Raw genomic sequence first — 19,298 nt, 5'->3', positions numbered from 1 at the left:
TCTTTGACTTACGCTTTTTTTTAATAGTAATTTCTGAATGTAATGGAGAGCTTTGCGAACATGACCCACACCCTGAAGGACTAGATGTCTCCTTGTGATTTTGGTCCTCTGCATTTAATTTATACAAATTGTGGCCAAAGTGGCGAGACCTTGTCAAAATGCATCCAAATATGGTGTTGCTTACTGACCTCAGAGATGTAAGAAATAATTTCCAGGCGCTAAATTAAATTGTTACTAATAAAATCTGTTTACTCCCTTAAAATGTAAAATGAGTAAGTCCTTGCTAAATCCATGTACAAAATATTTCAGTTGCTCTTCTGTCTGTTTTCAATACTTTGGTTCAGTAATTTTCTTGTGTAGCTTACTATCAACAATACCCATAGTAATTTAGTTAGTTCATAAACAAGACCTCAGGAAGAAATAACCACAAAATCATCAAGAAAACTACCGTACATATTTGTTGACAGTACTAATTTTTGCTAATCTGCTGTCATTTTCTCCAGAGTAACTTCACTTGATTGTTTTGCAAATCACAATAATGCAGTCTGCATAAAATGGCCAAAATTCTTGTAAAAATTAACACGATATCCCTAACAAATGGGCAAAAAATTACCTTTTTGAAATTACCTTAAAATCAGGCTGATCTTATTCAAACATATGCAACAGATTACTTTTAAACATTAACCCCAAATGACCTAAAATAGCACATTTTAAACAAAAATGTATTTATGAAGTAGTGAAAACACCTGTGGTTACAGTGTACAGAGTATACATCAACAGCATGTGTGGTCATTTTTCCTAAATAATTGATAGATATGACTGAAGAATTGACAGTAATTTAATCCTTCATGGCCGTTTTTTAGAATATGATCAATACACTTGAACGTAAAAACAAAAGTTAAACTAATGCTACTCACTGCTTATGAAAGTTGTAAATCTAAGGAAGCATCCTGTGAGGCCTGAATTTTGTACTCCAACGAGGAGAGAAAAAAAAAGAAATAAAGGACACAGCAATGTGATTAATTCCCCCTTCGATTACAGCATACCATGTAATGCCCAGGGTAGGGAGCAGAGGGTTGCACTCGCTAAGAAAGTGCTGATGTGGCTGTAAAAGATTTTGTGCTGCAAATCATGACATTCTGCAATGAAGCAGGGGGAGGGGGGCCACCTGGAATCAGTCCTGAGTGGAGACTAGCCCTGCTATGCGCTGTGTGTACATTTCACTTAGCCTCAAGATATAAGAGACTGAGAAAAAAAATACAAGCAGTTAATCATATCTTTTGTTTCAAGCTTTGGGACTTGTGGTGGTACGATGGATGTTTCTAAATGTATAAAGCTATCTGTTGTGGTGAAAACTGAATATCGAAATTACATTTAAAATTGCTCAATCGTCTCTTTACTATTTATTTGTTGACAGCTGACCAACCTGAATCTCACCAATGGGGTGGTAAGCAGAGAGAGCGTCAAATGGAGCCCTGAGGTACAGCCCAATGCGGAACCCTTGAAAGCTGATCATAGCGGAACTGATCATCTTACAAACACTGAGTGAGTCCAGAGAAATGAGGCACACAGAGGGTCTTTTTTCTCTTTTTTTTCCAGTGTTTAGATATGATGTTGCTGATTTGAGGGGTTTTAACTCTAGATTTTTTTGAGCTAGAAACAGACCTTTAATTAAGGTTTTTGTAAAGGTCTTGTTTCTACTAGTATCAAACCACATGTCCTGTGACAAAATCTTAAAAGATGTGGACAAAAACACTTTGTTAGTGATAGAAATCATAATTTCAAGAGGCAGACAAATATGGGATTAATTGAGCAGATATTGGTATTTTGGAATATACAAATAAGAGATAAATATGGATAAATCAGGGGCTTTCAGTAGCTTCCCTTAAGTGTAGTCAAACTTGAACTAATTTAAACATGATACTGTATTGCTGAAGAGTTTGTAACCAGCCAGCTGAAACAGCCAACACTTTCAGAGACATCACTTTAAAATACGAGAGAATTCTTAACAATTTAACTTTTAAAAAGTTGAATAGTATTTTTCTACTGAACAAAGAAGGCTCTCAGATGAGAGATAAAATTTCCTTCGAGGGAAGAAAATCCAATCCACTTCCCACGAGAAGAAGATTTTGACAAGAATGAACCATTGCCTGGATGACTGAGAACCTCTACAGATATGAAAAGCGTCACATTTTAAATGGAAATAAAATTAAGGTCCATTTTCAAAGCCAACATTGATGTTTTACACCGACAAACTCTGCCTCAGAAGATGTAAACATGTTTTGCAAAGATTTCAACATGGATATACGTTGAAGACACTGGATATTATTTGGCCAACAACACAACGTAAAAGCACATTGATTGGCAATCAAATAATGACAACCAATATGTTCCCAGTAACAGATCTCAATTGAGTTGTTGTTCTTGGAACAACATTAGATTAAACATTTCTACTTTTGAATACGTGAGCATTTGCATTTCATCCCTCCCCCTGAGGCTGCAAGTTGAATAGCACATTACTGCTAGGTGGGATTAGTTGCCAATGTAAACAGTCCATGTTCCCTTCTGAGAGTTCCGAGTTGTATATGAGCTTTTGCTCTCTTAAACCGGGATGCAGAAGGTTCAGATATCAACTAATCCATTCTTATGTTTCAAATCTGGGAAAGGGCCTAAAGAGTTAAGTTGATGGAAACAGTAAGTCACTTGAACCTTAGTGACAGATGTTTGAAAATCAACTTTTTCATATGCCTGTTCAATTTTGGCATGGAATCAACTTAAATGTTTAATCTTCTAGGTTGATCCTTAAGCCTTATAATGCTGGCAAACCTTTAATGATGATAATGACAAAAGTATATAAATGATAAGGAGATGGAGTGAAATGTTTTTTTTATCTTAAGACAACCTCTCACAACACCTTTGTGGATGCTCCACGACCCCAACATAAAAAAAATCAACACACAAAAACAATTTGGGGCACGGTTTTGTTTGTCGCAATGGCAACAAACAAAACCGTGCCCCAAATACGCTTATAAGTAACATGAAAGATCATAATAAATAAAAGATTTGACAGTCTGTTCTTGAAAAAAAAAATCAACAAATAGTGATTGGCATGGCCCCTGCAGGAGTATGTTCTGGAGGTCAGGGCTTCAACTACACTGAAGGCCCTGTTGTTCTCAGTGCTGAGCCTGGAGGAGGGGGCGAAGAACAGATAGGCATCAGAGGAAAGTAGTTATTGAGTGTGTGAGGAAGGATGTTGGAGATTTGGTTGATTGTAAAGTGTCATGGAAATGTTTACTTGTAGGTGAGTGCAGTATTTCAGTGCAATTGTTGATGGGCCAGGGTCACCTCGTGTCAGAACTGTGTGAGGCAAGGGACCCTGCAGAAGATATCTGGACCAAGTCAAAGACAAGAACTATAACAATCATGACAGTGCATAACAGTCTCTGTTCCAGATCAGGAAAGAGACAAATGTTTCTTTAAATGTTCTTGAGATGGATTGAATAGTAGGTATTTAGGGGATGAACTGAGTAAATGTTGTAAGCAGGATTATTAAATTTGTTGTAGCAAATTAGAAGATGGTTTTCTTTGATGGTGCTTTGTAGCGCTTCATAGATGTTGAACAAGCCACTCACAGTTGAGGGTGTGTGAAGGACCCCAGCAGCCTAAAACACCGCACTCGAAGGTTGTTGGAGGGGCAATATCAACAACCATAGAGTCTTTCTGCTCTGGTCTATAAACCCACTGAATTCACTCCTTTTTGCCTCCAGCCTTCCACCTCTCCGTTGCTCTTCTTTGTGACAGTTACAGTCCATTAGGGTGGAAGCAGAACAGTATGGTCTCGTGGTCCAGTCTGAGCTGACAACCATGTAGGAGCTTTAATTTGTATTAGTTAATTCCTTTGTTTTTGTTGTGTTATGTGAGTTTGGACCTGATCTTGGCTAGGTCTGTATTCTTTTTCCAGTCTGGCCCTTCCTTGTGTGTGGAACTGTCAGGCAATTCCAAGAATGCCTGGCCTTTCCCTCTTTTAAAATGTTTTTATTTCCACAAACCTCCACAAAATCAAAGTTTTAATAAGAATTTTTATTGTTGAAAATGAACACATCTACCAATTATGCATCTATTTTAAAGTGCAGCTTCTGACCATTTTTTATATCATTGACATAGTCAATCCATCTTTTGCCACTTATCCTGCACTAGGAGGAAACCCATGCAGACACAGGGAGAACATGCAAATTCTACACAGAAAGTTCCCTTTGTCGGAGTCAAACCAGGGTCTTTCGTGCTGTGAGGCAAAAGCGCTAACCACCGTGCCACCGTACTGCCCTGTTGACAGTCAATTTAGCATTGCATTTAGTAACTGTGACATGTCTACTTTGCCTCATAATTTCATAGCACTCAGCATATCAATCCCATAAATGTATTGGAAACAAATTCACATTTAATCTTTTCACATTTATGATTAAAGAAATAGCAATTTTAGTAGACAACTCAATCCCTTTGTCCTCATATTTTTTCATTCACTACCTGAGAGCTGCCAGCTCATAGTTGGGAGTACACCTCTTTTATTTTCTGCTGTGGAGTGAGTATATGAGCTTTGGATAAATTAACTTGATTTCTCTTGGCGATGTTCTAACACCAAATTTCAGAAGTTCCTCCCTCCTACACTTGGGTGGTGGTTTGTGCCAAACATACTGAAACTGTTAAGCACGCTGGCTGTTTAACCAACCGCAGGGGTGAAGTATGATGGGTTTCAAAGAGTAGCACAGTACTTTGAAGTAGTGTTGCCAGGATCTACCAGGTATGCTGTGTCAGCAGCCTGAGTTGCTGCCTCAGTCCTGTATTTTGGCAATGAGAGGGGCCGTTAACCATACTGCGACCTCTCCTACGCCCACTATCAACTTCTCTTATAGTGAACCCCTGGTATTTTTATTATTTCCATTCAGTGCACATCTGAGATAATAAAACATTCAGATAGGCTCTACAATAAAGGCAATGCATTGGAGAGTAACAACAACAAAAAGAAGTGCTCAAGTTACCTATGTTTATGGGATTACTTTTTCTTTCAAAAGGTTTTGAGATTGTGATGGAGTGTGTTGGAACACTCCAGAGGCAGAATGTGCCAAGTCGTGCTGTCTTGATATTAATTTGTGTCTTGAGCTGTGATGCATTTTGCTTTCAACTTGAGCCTGTGATATTCTTTTATTTGATATCATTATCCATGCAAACCAAACCACAACGCATTCATCTGCCTCACAGTTGAGAGAATAGGGATTCCACTCCAAGTTAAAATAGTACAAATTTGTGAAAACCAGGCATGTCCAGCATGATTCAATGGCAAATCTGCAAATGAATTTTGTCTTGCTTCAGATGTCTTCGGAAACTGATGTCATGAGCTTTATGGGGACATGTCACATAATATTACACACACATCTGTGTTCTAGTTAGTTAATCTGACCAGCAGGTATATAGCCCACAAAGCATTTGTTCAGTCTTGTGTAACATGTTTTTGTGGTTCTAATGGCAAACCCACAAGTGGAAGAAGTCCAATCCCTCACAAGAAAAGCATCCCAATTAAGTACTTTTAGCTTCTTGCATTCTTGTTGTAGAAATAGTCTTTTCTTCTTTGTCGCTGCATAAAAATGATACAAAATAAAGATACACAATTAGTGAGAGTAGAATAGAGGTGAAAATGGCAGGTTCAATATCCGAGAGTTATAATGGTCACTACAGCGAGTGCTCTCCCTCCGCAAATAAAAACTTAAGGTCTTATCAAAGTCTCAGAACATCTCAAAATAATCGCCATACAGCCTTTGTATACCAGTCAGCCCTACCGCAAAACTATTATGTCATAAGCAGTATGTTCACTCAAGCAAAACTGAGATATACCACAATTCTGCTTACACTGGGTATTTTTAGGGTAATAATTTGTCAGATTGGTATTTGACTTGGTTGAATGTCATACCATTCCAAAGGATTTTATGACAGCCCATTTGCTGAAATAACAACCCATCTAACCCGAAAACTCAGGTGAAGATTTAAAAATTATTCCATGATGACAAGGTTCCACAAAATTAATTTGATTGGTTCCAAAATATTTTCATCATACCAGTCTTGTTGAAAAAGACGTTTTTGGACAGTAATTTATCAGGGGTTAATTGGACAGAGAGCTGTAAATTATCAGCTTAAGACTGACGTTTGTTTTTGTCTTTGGCGCATGACGTATAGTTTGGAAGGAACACATGGTCCTTTATGCCATATTCACGAAGTGTTATGTGGAAATATGAGACACTAAATTCACATATGTGAGAACTGGACCATGTCATGTCTTGCGGTTAATGTTTCAAAAAGTAAAAACTCAATCATTGGTGCAAGTAGATTTACAGTACTTGTTTTTGTAACAGTCTATTTAAAGATAATCTGAATTCAGATAATGCAGTCATTTACATTTTAGTACCATATAGTGATAGAAAGCCAATAGTATTGTGTTAAATAGTGTAGAACAATCACCTGCACCAGACATCATTGATGTCAGAAGGATGACCATTAAAAAGATGCCGGAGTCGTGTTTGAAAGAAATATCATTTAAGCTTACAATTGATTGTTAAACCCAACTTTGGACTCAGAACCAAGTGAAAAATATATTAAAAGACATTTATCCAAAGATGTAGTACTGAAGTACACTAATGTTGAGATATTAACCGACACTCACCACACTATGCTAATGTTGAAACAGCACTGATGTCCTGCTGAATTGGCTGCATTTTGTTCCAGAAAGTATTAATCTAAAATCTGCTTAATACTTACAATATATCACTTAACAGTAAATAGGCGCCACAAAAATTGTGCCAAGTGGTGTAAAGTTTTCTTCTGTCGTCTATTCTTAAGGCTTTCTGCATCCTCACTGTGCCTCATTTGTGCTGCCAGATGATTCATAAATTTCAGATTGATCAGATCATTACCGGAAAGACATTATGAAGTTGAACCTCCCTGATTTTCTTCTGCTTTTTGAGACCAGTTTCTACCTCACTTGCCCTAATTGTGGTTTAAAGCATTATTTAGATAACCTTGCTTTTTTACAATTTTTGTCATTTTAGAAATAAATTCCCATAATTCACAATCCACTTGTTGAGGAGCCTGCAGTTCTTTGAGAACATTCTCACTGAAATCAGACAACTCACTGAACCAACTTCCTTGCATAGATCCCAAGCTGCACATCACTGCATGAGCTAACTCATGAATATATTAGTTCTGCTGGCTCTTCCAACAAATCCCATTATTTATTGTATTTTACATCGAGTGCTGCTCAGCAGTCAGTTGTTGAATAAACCAAACATTCACTAATAGGGGGAAATACCCTAACACTCATGAGGTGGCTGGTGTTTATTCTGATGAAGCAAGGCTTTGGGATGTTGTGGCCTAAAGGCATCTCAGACATTCATTTGTCTCAGATTCAAACTTGACTTGACGGAAGCAGCGCACATACTTAGTTTGAAGTGGGATGTTGTTTTATCCAAAGTCATATCAGCATATTGAGGGATGTCCAGGCTGGCACACAGCAAAAAAGTAATGCTGAGAGGGAAGTCCCACATTGTTTCACTTCAATTCATAAGCACCTTAATTTTATCTCTCTTTCTTCCTTTCTTACTCTTATTTCTTTTGTCCTTTTTGATTGTGTCTGTGTTAGTTACATCTCTAAAAAGTTGTGTTTTAATGGACTAGACATTTTTGGGGTGTATTGTCAACAATCTATGTTACCCATTGGAAATCATGCACGTTTGACTAAAGACGTAATCAGTCCATATAGTAATAGAATAGTAGTACAGATGGTCCCTGTGGTCCATGTGAAAACTGCAGCCAAGTTAAAGGATATGACGGCTCTCGACAAGCAATGACTTCTTGTTTTGTCTCCTGGCATTTTAGAATCTCTGGCCTTTTAAGGTTCACAGACAAGCCTTTGTTTATAGAGCCTGAAAAAGGGGGAATTGGCGCATGGTCACACCAGTTGTTTTTGCAATATATGTGCTATTATGTGAATTGACAAATGCATGGGCGGGTAGCTTTGTTCACATGAGTTTAAGATCCCTTTTGTTTTTCTTTGGTCGCACAAGATTATTATCCTGCATCGGGCATTGTTTTTCAAGATTAATTGAATTCTAATTTTAGATTTTATCATGGTTTGGGTCTAAAAATATTGAAGCTATTATGATTTTAAGTTTGCAGTGTTTTCTTTCATTAGACCAGTGGAAAAATGTTATTGCATGGAATGACAGGAATTCTCAAGAACCTTCTTGACATGTAAACCCTCAGGGATCCCATTTTGTTGCATGTCTTTTCTTTTTGTCATAATTTGCTCACAGCTGCCAGTAGTGCCCTTTATGGCATTATATTTGGCTGATGTGATGATTCTATACTAGTTCCCCGAGGCACAAATTCACTCTCTCAGCCACAGTAACTTTTCCTTGGTCTCAAGAACCCCTCGAGACATTGAGGGCTCAAACATGCATTTCAATGTCGAGACTAAAAACAATCAATAAATCAATCTATTTGTGTATCTGTCTTAATGGCAGACTCACTAAACAGAAGGGTCACAGTGCACTGTCTTACAAAAGTAAGATGAACTACATATTTAAACATTATGTTAAAATGACCTTAAAGCATACAACAATCAATCCATCCATCCATGGATGGATCCATGGAGGATCTTCAGCTGTATGGGTTTCTTGAAAAATCTCTTCCAGAGACGAAGTAGCATATCAGGGAAATACTGTGAAGCCAGATCCAGTGAGGTAATGTACAGACATCCTGTGATGAGAAAGCTAGGAGGGCCCGCCGTGGCAAGTGATTTAGTTCTCTCAGTCAAAAAAGGATGTTTCTAATACTTTATAATTGCTTCCCTTTCTGAACACTAGGAAACTAGAAAGTTGTCTCTGGACAAACAAATGTATGACAAATGTTGTAGGAAGAGACAAGGAAACAACATATTTATCCAATTTTCAGTAAGATTCATCAAGATAAGTCCCGCTTCCATTGTCCCAAGTGGCCTTTCTCACCATTTGTTGCTCTCATTAATGATATAATTTATTATAGGGAAAAGGAAAGGAGAAAGAAAAAGGAAATTGTTTACAAGAAATTAAAGTAAGTGAATGAGTGAAATAAAATGTTAGTTTTGGTCTGTTTTATGGCAGAAATAAACCAGGATCAGATACTTAGCACTTGATTTACTGTGAAGAAAGGCACTTTGGGTCGTCTTTTCTGCATATCTTCTGTTCATTCATTTGTTAAGTGGGCAGCTGTTTAAAACAGTTCAGGAATGTTGGCAACGGTGTGGGGATGATGTAGTCATCCTTGAGCAAACAAAAGATTACTGTATCTTTCAAGTTAATTTGTTATTGTAAATAATGATTAAAATTAGGTAAAGTCAAGGAGCAAGAGAGCATTATGCACAAAAATTTCAGTGTTATTTTAGTCAACACCCCTATCATACGATGTTTATCGCCCAAATTAGTTACTTTCTGTTCAGATATTCTAACATTGGGGTTGGAAGCACCTGTGAACTCACAAGACTAAATGGGTTGGAAATAACTTGTTTTAGTCATTGATTTTTTTTTTTAAAAAGGCTGAAATTCATCACTTGACTTTTCCTATCATCTGAATTCAGTCAGTCTCAGTCAGGAGCTAATATCTAGATTGCATTTACTCACTGATGGTGCTGCATCAGAACCATTTTTGGATCGCCTAGGGACACACATAGAGTTGGGGGTGTGTCTCTGTGAGTGGATGTTTGTATGACACAAACACTTCATTGCGTATATGGCGTGTTATTGTTTTTTAACCGTTTCTGTTTGTTTGTGTAATTATTTTGTTATGATCTATTAAAAATGAAATTTGCGTAATCTACCTTCCTCTACAAATTTGGTCAAATGACAAACGGAAAGATTTCAGGAAGTTTTACTGTTCCTCAAATTTTTTGGGCATATGGAAGCGATAGATCCAATCTAGATGTGCCTAAAGTAAAGCTGTTGTCCTTATTTCTTTCAAAATGGCCAAACAGAAAAAAGGCAGAGAGAGGCTTTGTTTTAATGACAGATAATCCAGTTACAAACTTGTGGTGCTCGTCAAAAGGTTTGCTTTCCAGGTTGTGGCTTTGTGACATGAATGAAACATGAAGTTCTTGGAGTACTGAAGCAAAGAGGAAAGGTTTTTTTTTTTTTTCTATATTTGCCACATGCTTGCCCTCTTCTATGAACTGATTTGCACATTTTCATTTGAGGCTTCTGCTGGCCTCCACCGGCGGGGTTGACGTTAGCTGTCTTGTCTTTTCTAGTTTTTACCAGTGGTTTTGCAATTGAAAATGTGGAGAGAAAGAGGGGAAATAATTAGCTGCTGCTGCATATCTGCCATAGTTGGATCATAAGTGAAAAATTGTAGAAATTATGTGCGAAAGCGTCTCAGAACTATACAACTGATAGTGACAAAATCTGTCATTTTTAATGAGTCCATCCATCCATCCATTGTCTGCCGCTTATTCTGCACTCAGGGTCGCGGAGTATGCTGGAGCCTATCCCAGCTGTAATCGGGCAAGAGGTGGGGTACACCCTGGACTGTTTGTATGTCAGTCAGTCACAGGGACACTTATACAGACCGATAGTGTTTACTCACTCATTTGGGGCAATTTTCCACACGGAAGGATCCCCTAGTCGGAATCGAACCTGGGTCCTTTGTCCCCTGTTTTAGGAATCATCAAACATAAAAGTCATTTTACCCCTTGGTCGTAGTAAGGGATTCAGAGCAAACCGATTGAGAATGAAAATCATCATTACTTAGACTTGGACTTATACTGACTGGTGTTGTGGTTCAGATTACCAATTGAAAAATAAAAATGCACATCAGAATCAAATTTTGTTGCTCTTACTCAAGTGCAGTGACAAAATTGAAGCATTTTGGTTTTAAAATTAAATAAAATGATTGGAGTGAAATAGTGAATAAAAGTATACAGCATCTAAGATTGTACAAAAAAATGTAGATAACATATAAATTAACAATAGTTTTAAGCATATTACATTCTGATAGTATGTTTGAATGTATTGTACATGGTGTTTATTGCACAGCAAGTGTATATAGTGTACATAGAGTATACAGTTGGCAGCATCTAATTTGTTCATTGTTTATTTTCCATTGTGAATAATGACACCTTTTTAAGTGGCCTCTCCCAATTTCCTTTCAAGTCTCAGGACACTTACAGAAGATGAGTGTCCTTGTGATGGACAGATACAGACTGCCTGTCGCCAGGTGACTGGGATGAGCCCCCAGCAGCACCAGCAAGCCACTCAAGGCTGCTACCAACTTCAGTTCGCTATCCAGCAACTACAACAGCAGAGAGTTAATTCTCAGCCCTTTTTGGGCCAGCGTTCTCAGAGACAACAGGTACCGAATGATTTCGAAGAGTTTTCATTCTTATTAGGTAGCATGCAGTGTTCAGAGTGGTTTTAAGTTTTACTCACAAAAAGTGCACTTTTCAGACACCTCGGCATGAAACCTATCCTTGAATGTAAGATAATTTTTGCCATCCACTTGTGCCCAGGACTGTTTTGATACTGTAGCTGCATCATGTTGATTGGATATGCTTTTGGTACCTTGTATGCTTTTTAGACTAGAATTGAATAGAAATGTGTTGCTCTGCATTTTTGCTCCAATTTTTAAAGATCAGCACCACATGGATGAAAACTGAGAAATGTGTATGAGAATCATCAAGCTGTAATGCCAAGGCCCACATTTTTGTGTCTGTACAGAATATTCCCCTACCTAAGCACAGTGATGGCACAAATAGTGCGAAATGCACCACATCAATGGAAATGTTTCATGTTAGCATTTACAAAGCTATTCTAAGCATCTTCTTCCAAACCACTTTACAGAATGGTTTTCTGTGGGAACGTCCTTCTTAACAGAAGCTCATTCCTGGAGAGCCAAACATGACTCCTCACCCCATGACTATATTGTTTGGCTGAGTAACTCAGCTAGGTTTATATTTGAAGTAAGCAATCAAGGAATTCTGCTCCATGAATGTACAAGGTTTGGCATCTAACCATTACAGTTCATATAATTTTGAGTTCCATCTGTGTTCCTATGACACAACAGCTTTGACATTGATGACTTACTTGGTGGAGGCAATGAGGCAACAGCAAAAATATAAAATAAAAAGAAAGCAAGAAAAGAACTTAGTGGTCATGCTTAAATGGCTGAAAAAGCTGTGATTTCTTGTTCTTCTGAAGGAGACCAGAATCATTTCATGAAAGCAAGAATGTAATGTTTGGAAGAAAGAAAAGTAGCCATCTACATGTTTCTGTAAGAGGTAATTTGAACAGGAAGAATGTATCTATTAATTTTCCAGTGGATAGTACAGTCCGTCTATGAGTGGAGAGAAACTGAGACACAGACATGCCATGGGAATGTTTGCATGGAATGACTTGATGCTCTTAACTTTTTTCCCCATTCCGTCTGAGTAATGCAGTTGCTTTCAGGTCATTGTTTTTTCATCATCATCGCTAGGCCTGAATTAATGTAATTGAGGTGATATTTCTCTTGGCTAAGTCCAACCGCCTTACGCAGGCACTTAAGTTAGTGATCATTTTCCTTCCTCTCCTCTCTTTACCTCTCTCTCTCGTAGTTTGAACACATTTGACCAGGTTGCTCCCAAAGCTTGATATGTCCCATCATTCTACAGGTATATTGAGACCGGAATAAAGATAGAGTGTAACGACTGGTGTTTGAGGTCACATGTGCCTGATGAAGTAGCTGGACTGCTGTCCAGTCCTCACAAACTGAGGACTCATTTTAGACTAACCTTCCAAAATCCCTGTCATCACTACAGTCTTTCCACCCACATTTGTCTTTCTGCCGGTTTCCCCTGACAACGTGTATGTTCGCTTCCTGAAGTCATGAATTCTGCAGCCTTTGTAATCGTTACTGTTTACCCTGTCTCTAAGTCAGGAGAAAATGACCATAAAGCAGCATTGTGTAGTTTTACCACGCAGCTCGGAATACAGGATTGTTGAAGTTTTATAATCAGCTACTTCGACAATTGACAGTATTTTAACACGGCATTAAGGGAAACAATTAATTTGGTTGGAACAGAAATGCATTTTTATTTTACTGATATATCCTTAAACTATATTTTGAAGAGAAATTGTTCATTTAGATCCAAAGTGGTAATTTTTCCCTGCAGTCACTGATGATTAGTGTTGTACTTACTAATCCTTTTTGTGTTTTATACTCTGATCTTCATCCATAAAGGTCCTCTTCTTTTCCCTCATGCGATGACAAGTCAATGCTAGCAGATAGTTGAGTATTGTTTTGATCATCTTTAGATATTCCTCAGGCGCTAAAATAGTAGGAAGAGGAATCGAAGATGTTTTCTTGTTACTTTGCAAAAGAATCCTTAGAAACAAGTGAGTTTAAGCCTAAAACGCCATATGATACTAGTGCTGAGATTTTCTGACAATAATTTGGCCTGCAGTTTTTCTGAAACAGACATACTCTATATCACTAGTCACACCTTCTAGGGTTTCTTGGCCTTATTTGAAATTCAATAAATGTATTTATATAGTGCAACTGTCCCTGTTCACATATTTGTAAGTCTTCCATGAGAAAGACTGATAGACGGGGGGCTGTTCCGGCACTCCAATACACGTTCCAGTTATTGGGTGCAGACTGTGCGGCTCCTCCATGGGCTTGGCCTGAGGCCACCTGGCAGCCAAACAAAGGTGCCCTTCCTGGCCTCACTCAAACTGAATTGCAGCCATAGGCCATGCAACCTGGAAACTCAGCTTCTCATTTATCAACACAAAAATTACATCAGATATTCCCTGTCACACTGCTGACCCTTTGAATGAAGTAGGAAAACCATTAGCTCGCTAGATAGCCGTATAAAGCTGCAGAGAAAATAGCATAGACATGAGATGTAGAAGAAATGTATGCAAAGCATTCACCAGCAAGAATGGAGTGAAATGTGGCTCTAAAATATTGTGGCAGAAAGAAAACTGTATTTTCCCTCTTCCCAAGCCTTGGGAGAGTTCTTGTATATACAAATAATGTGAGGAATTTGCTTTTCAGTGCAGCCAATTACATTTTAAATGTTGAGTTGTTTTGATTTTTGGGATGACATTTAAGTAAAGTGGCTATAATTTTCCCTTCTTTAATCATACAATTCTTTAAAACAGGGAAGCAATTTTTGAGTCACGATACTGATACAAATTCTTGGGTTCTGTCAATACAGAGTATCAATCATATACCAGTATTAAGTAATACTTTTCACTGTGTAGAACAGATTGTGTTTTCTACATCCAAAACAGAAGAAAATCCTGTAGCAGGGTAAAATAGGTCTTAGCCTCTGACGATTTGCTTTTGGTGCCCTGGGTGCTGTTTGCACATTATGAAGTTTAATATTGTTTTGGGATCTTGGGTGCACTGCTGAGATAACCTCATGGATATAGTTGTAATGATAAACTACTCAAGTGAATACATGAGTCAAATTTTCACTGACACCTGATTCAGCAATGGCATTTACAGTAAATAAAAACAATTGCTGGAATTAGTTTGTTATCTTTAGCTGAGAAAACATTGAGAAGTGTGACATCTGAGCTGTTTTTAGTTTTGATTAGTTTCTGCTGCTGCTCAGTTGTTCAAGTTAAGTTACAGTTAAGTTACTGGTACACTTTTTACAGTTTTGTTTCAAGTAACACTGTTCAAGCACAGTGGGCAGCTTTTTTTTTAGTTTGGGTTAGTTTTAGTTTAGTTTAAAGTTATTTGCTTCCCCTTAGAATGGTAGCAGTGGCACACAAGCAGGGAGTCAGCTGACCTACACAAGATCATGTTCATAATATGTGACTGTGATATGTGTTTTGTTTCAGTAAACCTTTTATTAAATTTGTAGAGAAGTAATGACTGCACTGAATCCTAATAAAACTGTCTAAATATCCTTATCTCTGACTTCTCTTTAGGAGGTGAAAAATAATTATATATAGCATGTTTTTATAGGCAATTAACATTTGTCTGTCTTCTTTTCAAGGCTCAGGATGTAGATGAAGCCAGGACTCCACTTGCCAAGGTTCCCACCAACTCATCCAGTTTTGATGCACGACCTGGTCATAGTCATAACCACAGCCAGGCCTGTGTCAGTCTGGGTTTTTCTCCAAAGCCACCCAGCAGTGCACGAGAGGGCCAGATCAGAAAATCATCAACAAAGCGTCTGATCAAGTAAGAACTGCTGAGTGGATTTGACTCCTAATGCTGCTTTGCTCCATAATAGCAAAGAGTTGAACAATGTCATCATGTAATTATAGAACATTCAGCAATTGCAGGGCAGCGGCAAAGAATGTGGAATGGGACGGACATGAATGAAGCTAATGAGAGTTAGAATATATGTGGAGTGCTTCCAGTCTTTTGGCTGTTGGGTGTATCTGCCCCTTCAGTAAGCAACCACATCACAGGCCTGATTTCTGTCTGAACCATAAACAGAACGTGGTTCAATGGAAGGTCCTGAGCTCCGAGCCCCATTTAAATCCTGTTTGGTTTGGAGATAAGCTGAAGAGCAAGGAGGGAAAAATAAAAGGAAAGGAGTGAAACAGGGCTGAACTGCCAGTTATTTCCCTCACTCACTTTATGACTATATTACGGCAGTATGTGTACCGGTTGCAAAGGCAAAACAATGGGAGTACGATGACTTGTATGCTCGGTTGGACAGTAAGGAGAGAGAGAATGATCTATACAGGTTGGCGAAACAGACAGATAGAGATGGACAGGATGTACAGCAGGTCCGGGTGATTTATGCATAGAGAGAAATGTATCGACAGATGCTCAAAGAGTGATGGGAAGATGGAAAGAGTACTTTGAGGAGCTGATTAATGAGGAAATTGAAAGAGAGGCAAGGGTAGAAGAGGTGACTATTGTAGACAATGAAGTAGCTGAGACTTGTAAAAGTGAAGTGAGGAAGACATTGAAGAGGATGAAGAGTGGAAAGTTAGTTGGTCCTGATGATATACCTGTGGAGGTATGGAAGTGTCTAGTAGAGGCAGCTGTAGAGTTTCTGGCTAGATTATTCACGAGGATCTTAGAGAGTGAGAAGATTCCTGAGAAATGGAGATGAAGTGTGATGGTGCCCATTTTTAAAAATAATGGGGATGTGCAGAATTGCGGCAACTACACAGAGATAAAGCTGATGACCCATACAATGAAGTTATTGGAAAGAGTTGTGGAAATTAGACTGATAGCAGAACGCAGCATTTGTGAGCAGCAGTATGGCTTCATGCCTAGAAAGAGTACTACAGATGCAGTACTTGCTTTAAGAATGCGAATAGAGAAGTACAGAGAAGGCCAGAAGGAGCTGCATTGCGCTTTTGTAGACCTTGAAAAAGCATATGACAGGGTGCCAAGAGAGGAACTCTGGTATTGTATGAGGGAGTCTGGAGTAGCAGAGAAGTGTGCAGGACATTTATTCTAGCTGTGAGACAGTGGTGAGGTGTGCAGTAGGGGTAACAGAGAAGTTCAAGGAATTCATCAGGGATCAGCTCTGAGCTCCTTCTTGTTTGCAGTGGTGATGGACAGGCAGACAGATGAGGTTAGACAGAAATCTCCATGGACCATGATGTTTGCAGATGACATTGTGATCTATAGTGAGAGGAGAGAACAAGTTGAGGATAATCTAGAGAGGTGGAGGTATGCTCTGGAAAGGAGAGGAATGAAGGTTAGTTGCAGCAAGACAGGGTATGTATGTGTGTAAATTAGAGGGACCTGGGTGGAACGCTGAGGCTACAGGTAGTGGAGATCAAGAAGTTGGAGGATTTCAGAAACTTGGCGTAAACAGTCCAGAGCATTGGAGTGTGTGGAAAAGAGGTGAAGAGATGGGTTCAAGCACGTTGGAATGGGTGGAGAAAAGTGTCAGGGTTACTATGCAATAGAAGACTATCTGCCAAAATGAAAGGAAAGATGTACAAGACAGTGGTGAGATGAGCAATGCTGTATGACCTAGAACAGTAACAATGATGATAAGACTGGAGGCAGAGCAAGAGGTCGCAGAGATGAAGATGCTAAGGTTCTTTTTGGGAGCCACAAGGATGGATAGGATTAGGAATGAGTATCAGAGGAGCAGCACATGTTAGATATCCAACATGTGCTATCTAACAGTACGTAGTTTTGGAGAGAAAGTCAGAGAAGTCAGACTGAGATGGTTCAGTCATGAACAGATGAGGGGATGGTGAATATATTGGTAGACGGATGCTGGAATTGGAGCTGCCAGGCAGGAGGTCCAGAGGAAGACCAAAGAGAAGATTTATGGACGTCGTGAGAAAGGATATGAAGGTAGTTGGTGTGAGAGAGGAGGATACAGAGAATAATGTTAGATGGAGAAGGTTGATTCGACCCATGTGGCAACCCATGAAGGGAAAAGCCGAAAGGAGAAGAAGACTTGTCTGTTCAAATCCATCAGGCAGGGAAGTGAAGAGTTAAGAGGGCAGGGGTCCACTATAGGGGTTGAAGAATAGGTTAGGGCAGCCGGCTAGGTGTCGTGTTTGCTCCTGTGTGTGTGTGTCTTCCTGGCAGTTGCTGTGTTTACCCACTGCATGTGGAATTCCATAGCCCCCCCCCCCCCCCCCCCCCCACACACACACACACACACACACACACACACACTCACTCTCCTCTGTCCTGCATTTTTGTGGTCGACCAGTGTGACAGGGGTGAGTGTGGGAAAAACGGAAGCTTCAGGACCAAAAATGTACTGATGGAAACAATGAGAAAAAGAATAAAGACAAGGGAAAAGAAAGAATGACAGAGAAAAGTAAGCTCTGTCCAGGACAGAGCAGATGATTGTTTGCAGAGAATGGTGGGATAATAAGAAGCTTCCCTTTATCCAGGGCTCATTTTAGGGGCAACCCAGTACCTCTGTTATTTAGCCACATCTGATATGCATCCCAGTGTATGCCTAAGCTCCTCCAACTTAGAATACAGTCACTGTGCTTGGTTTATTCACATAGTTCAAGGTTATCCCCTTCCTCTTGCCAGCTGTTAAACTGCAAATAGTTAGATACAAATCTACACGCTCTGACCCTGACGGGTTTTACTTGAGTAAAGAAGTGGTTAGTTTCTATTTATCTGACTCACATTTGGTTTTGATTTTAGGAGGTGAAAGCGAGTGAAGATTTCTGTCGATCTACCCAAATGATTTCCTATGTTTAAAAGGCCCAAGAGCAATGTAGTCCAACTGTTCTTATGAATTATCAGTATGAATATGCTAGCTTGGGCTTGTTTTAAGACTTAAAGGATCTCAACAGGCCTTGGTATCATTGCCAGCTGTACTATGATTTTTTTTTCTTACCTGAAATAACATGGAGTACACTTGTTGGTATCAGCATCAGCCTCAGCAGGGCAGGACTCACTGGTCTATCAGCATACTACAGCTGCCAACCCAAGGGGCTGCAAGGACTCAGAGTAGAATGACTTCAGTGGAGGGTTTGAAAGCAGCAATTTGTAATACAAATAAATGAGACTGTTTGGTATTTTGTTTGCAAGTTTTGGCTAGTTGCAGCTGTAACTACGGAAACCCGGGCTGTCATGTGGCATTACTAATAGGGTGACAATTACGGCAGCACCATTAATGTCAGCCTTGCTGCTGCTTTCGCTCCCGATTAATCAACCACAACAGTAGTTATTTTCACAGGATCCTATATACACACAGAAGCTGCCAAAATTGTGTTTATGGTTAAACTTTATCCCATTTGGTCAATGTGAATGAGATTTGCACACACTAACTTCTTGCATTTACAATAGAGACAGTTGTTGTATTGACTCCATGACTTCCTTCTGAAAAAAGGTGTGTTTCAAAGCTTTGGGCTGGAATATGTTCACAGGTTCCAATTTGGATATAATGTACATTAATGCTCCATACTTCATTCCTGAAGGGACAGAATGATTGATAATTGAGAAAAAAAAAACAGTGATGTGTAGAAGGCAGAGGTCAGTTTTTTTACCCTCTCGATATGAAAGGGGTTACTTCCTGTCAAGGTATGCCACTCTTAAAGTGGGCCAGTTCTATTTGTGGTTGTGTAATGGTATGAAAGAACAACTGTGCAGCCCCTTACAAGGGGGCAGTGTGTACCCTCATTACCTTGTTAATGCTCCTTTGGCAAGCTGCTGTTATGGGGCGAGAGGTTAATACCAGCTAAGCTTTATTTATTGTTCCCCCCAAAAAATGCTCAACAGATTTAATGTATAAGGTTACAGACATGTCTGCTCCTGCTCCATGCCTC

The 19,298-nt window shown here is 39.1% G+C and overlaps 1 protein-coding gene and 1 long non-coding RNA gene across 5 annotated transcripts in view; one reads left to right on the top strand and one right to left on the bottom strand.

Annotated features, from left to right (window-relative positions):
• ttll5 (tubulin tyrosine ligase-like family, member 5) overlaps positions 1–19,298 on the top strand; it is a 56,534-nt gene that overhangs the window by 29,983 nt on the left and 7,253 nt on the right. For all 4 annotated transcript variants that reach the window (XM_086149364.1, XM_086149381.1, XM_086149372.1 and 1 more), the window contains 3 exons: positions 1,418–1,545; positions 11,226–11,424; positions 15,065–15,252. In XM_086149364.1, the coding sequence (XP_086005490.1) occupies positions 1,418–1,545; positions 11,226–11,424; positions 15,065–15,252 (515 nt within the window). The remainder of the gene's footprint in view (positions 1–1,417; positions 1,546–11,225; positions 11,425–15,064; positions 15,253–19,298) is intronic.
• On the bottom strand, positions 4,796–18,414 carry LOC147237466 (uncharacterized). Its single transcript, XR_015106376.1, has 4 exons — positions 18,368–18,414; positions 11,241–11,364; positions 10,660–10,725; positions 4,796–5,629 (listed from the first exon to the last, which is right to left on the bottom strand). It is a non-coding gene; the product is annotated as an uncharacterized LOC147237466 (long non-coding RNA).

Source organism: Fistularia commersonii, chromosome 1 (assembly GCF_037954325.1).
Source record: "Fistularia commersonii isolate RoL2024-O1a breed Wild chromosome 1, RoL_Fcom_v1.0, whole genome shotgun sequence".
Taxonomy (NCBI): Eukaryota; Metazoa; Chordata; class Actinopteri; order Syngnathiformes; family Fistulariidae; genus Fistularia; species Fistularia commersonii.
The sequence above is the reverse complement of the archived record's forward strand: the minus strand, read 5'-3'. Positions and strand labels throughout refer to the sequence as shown.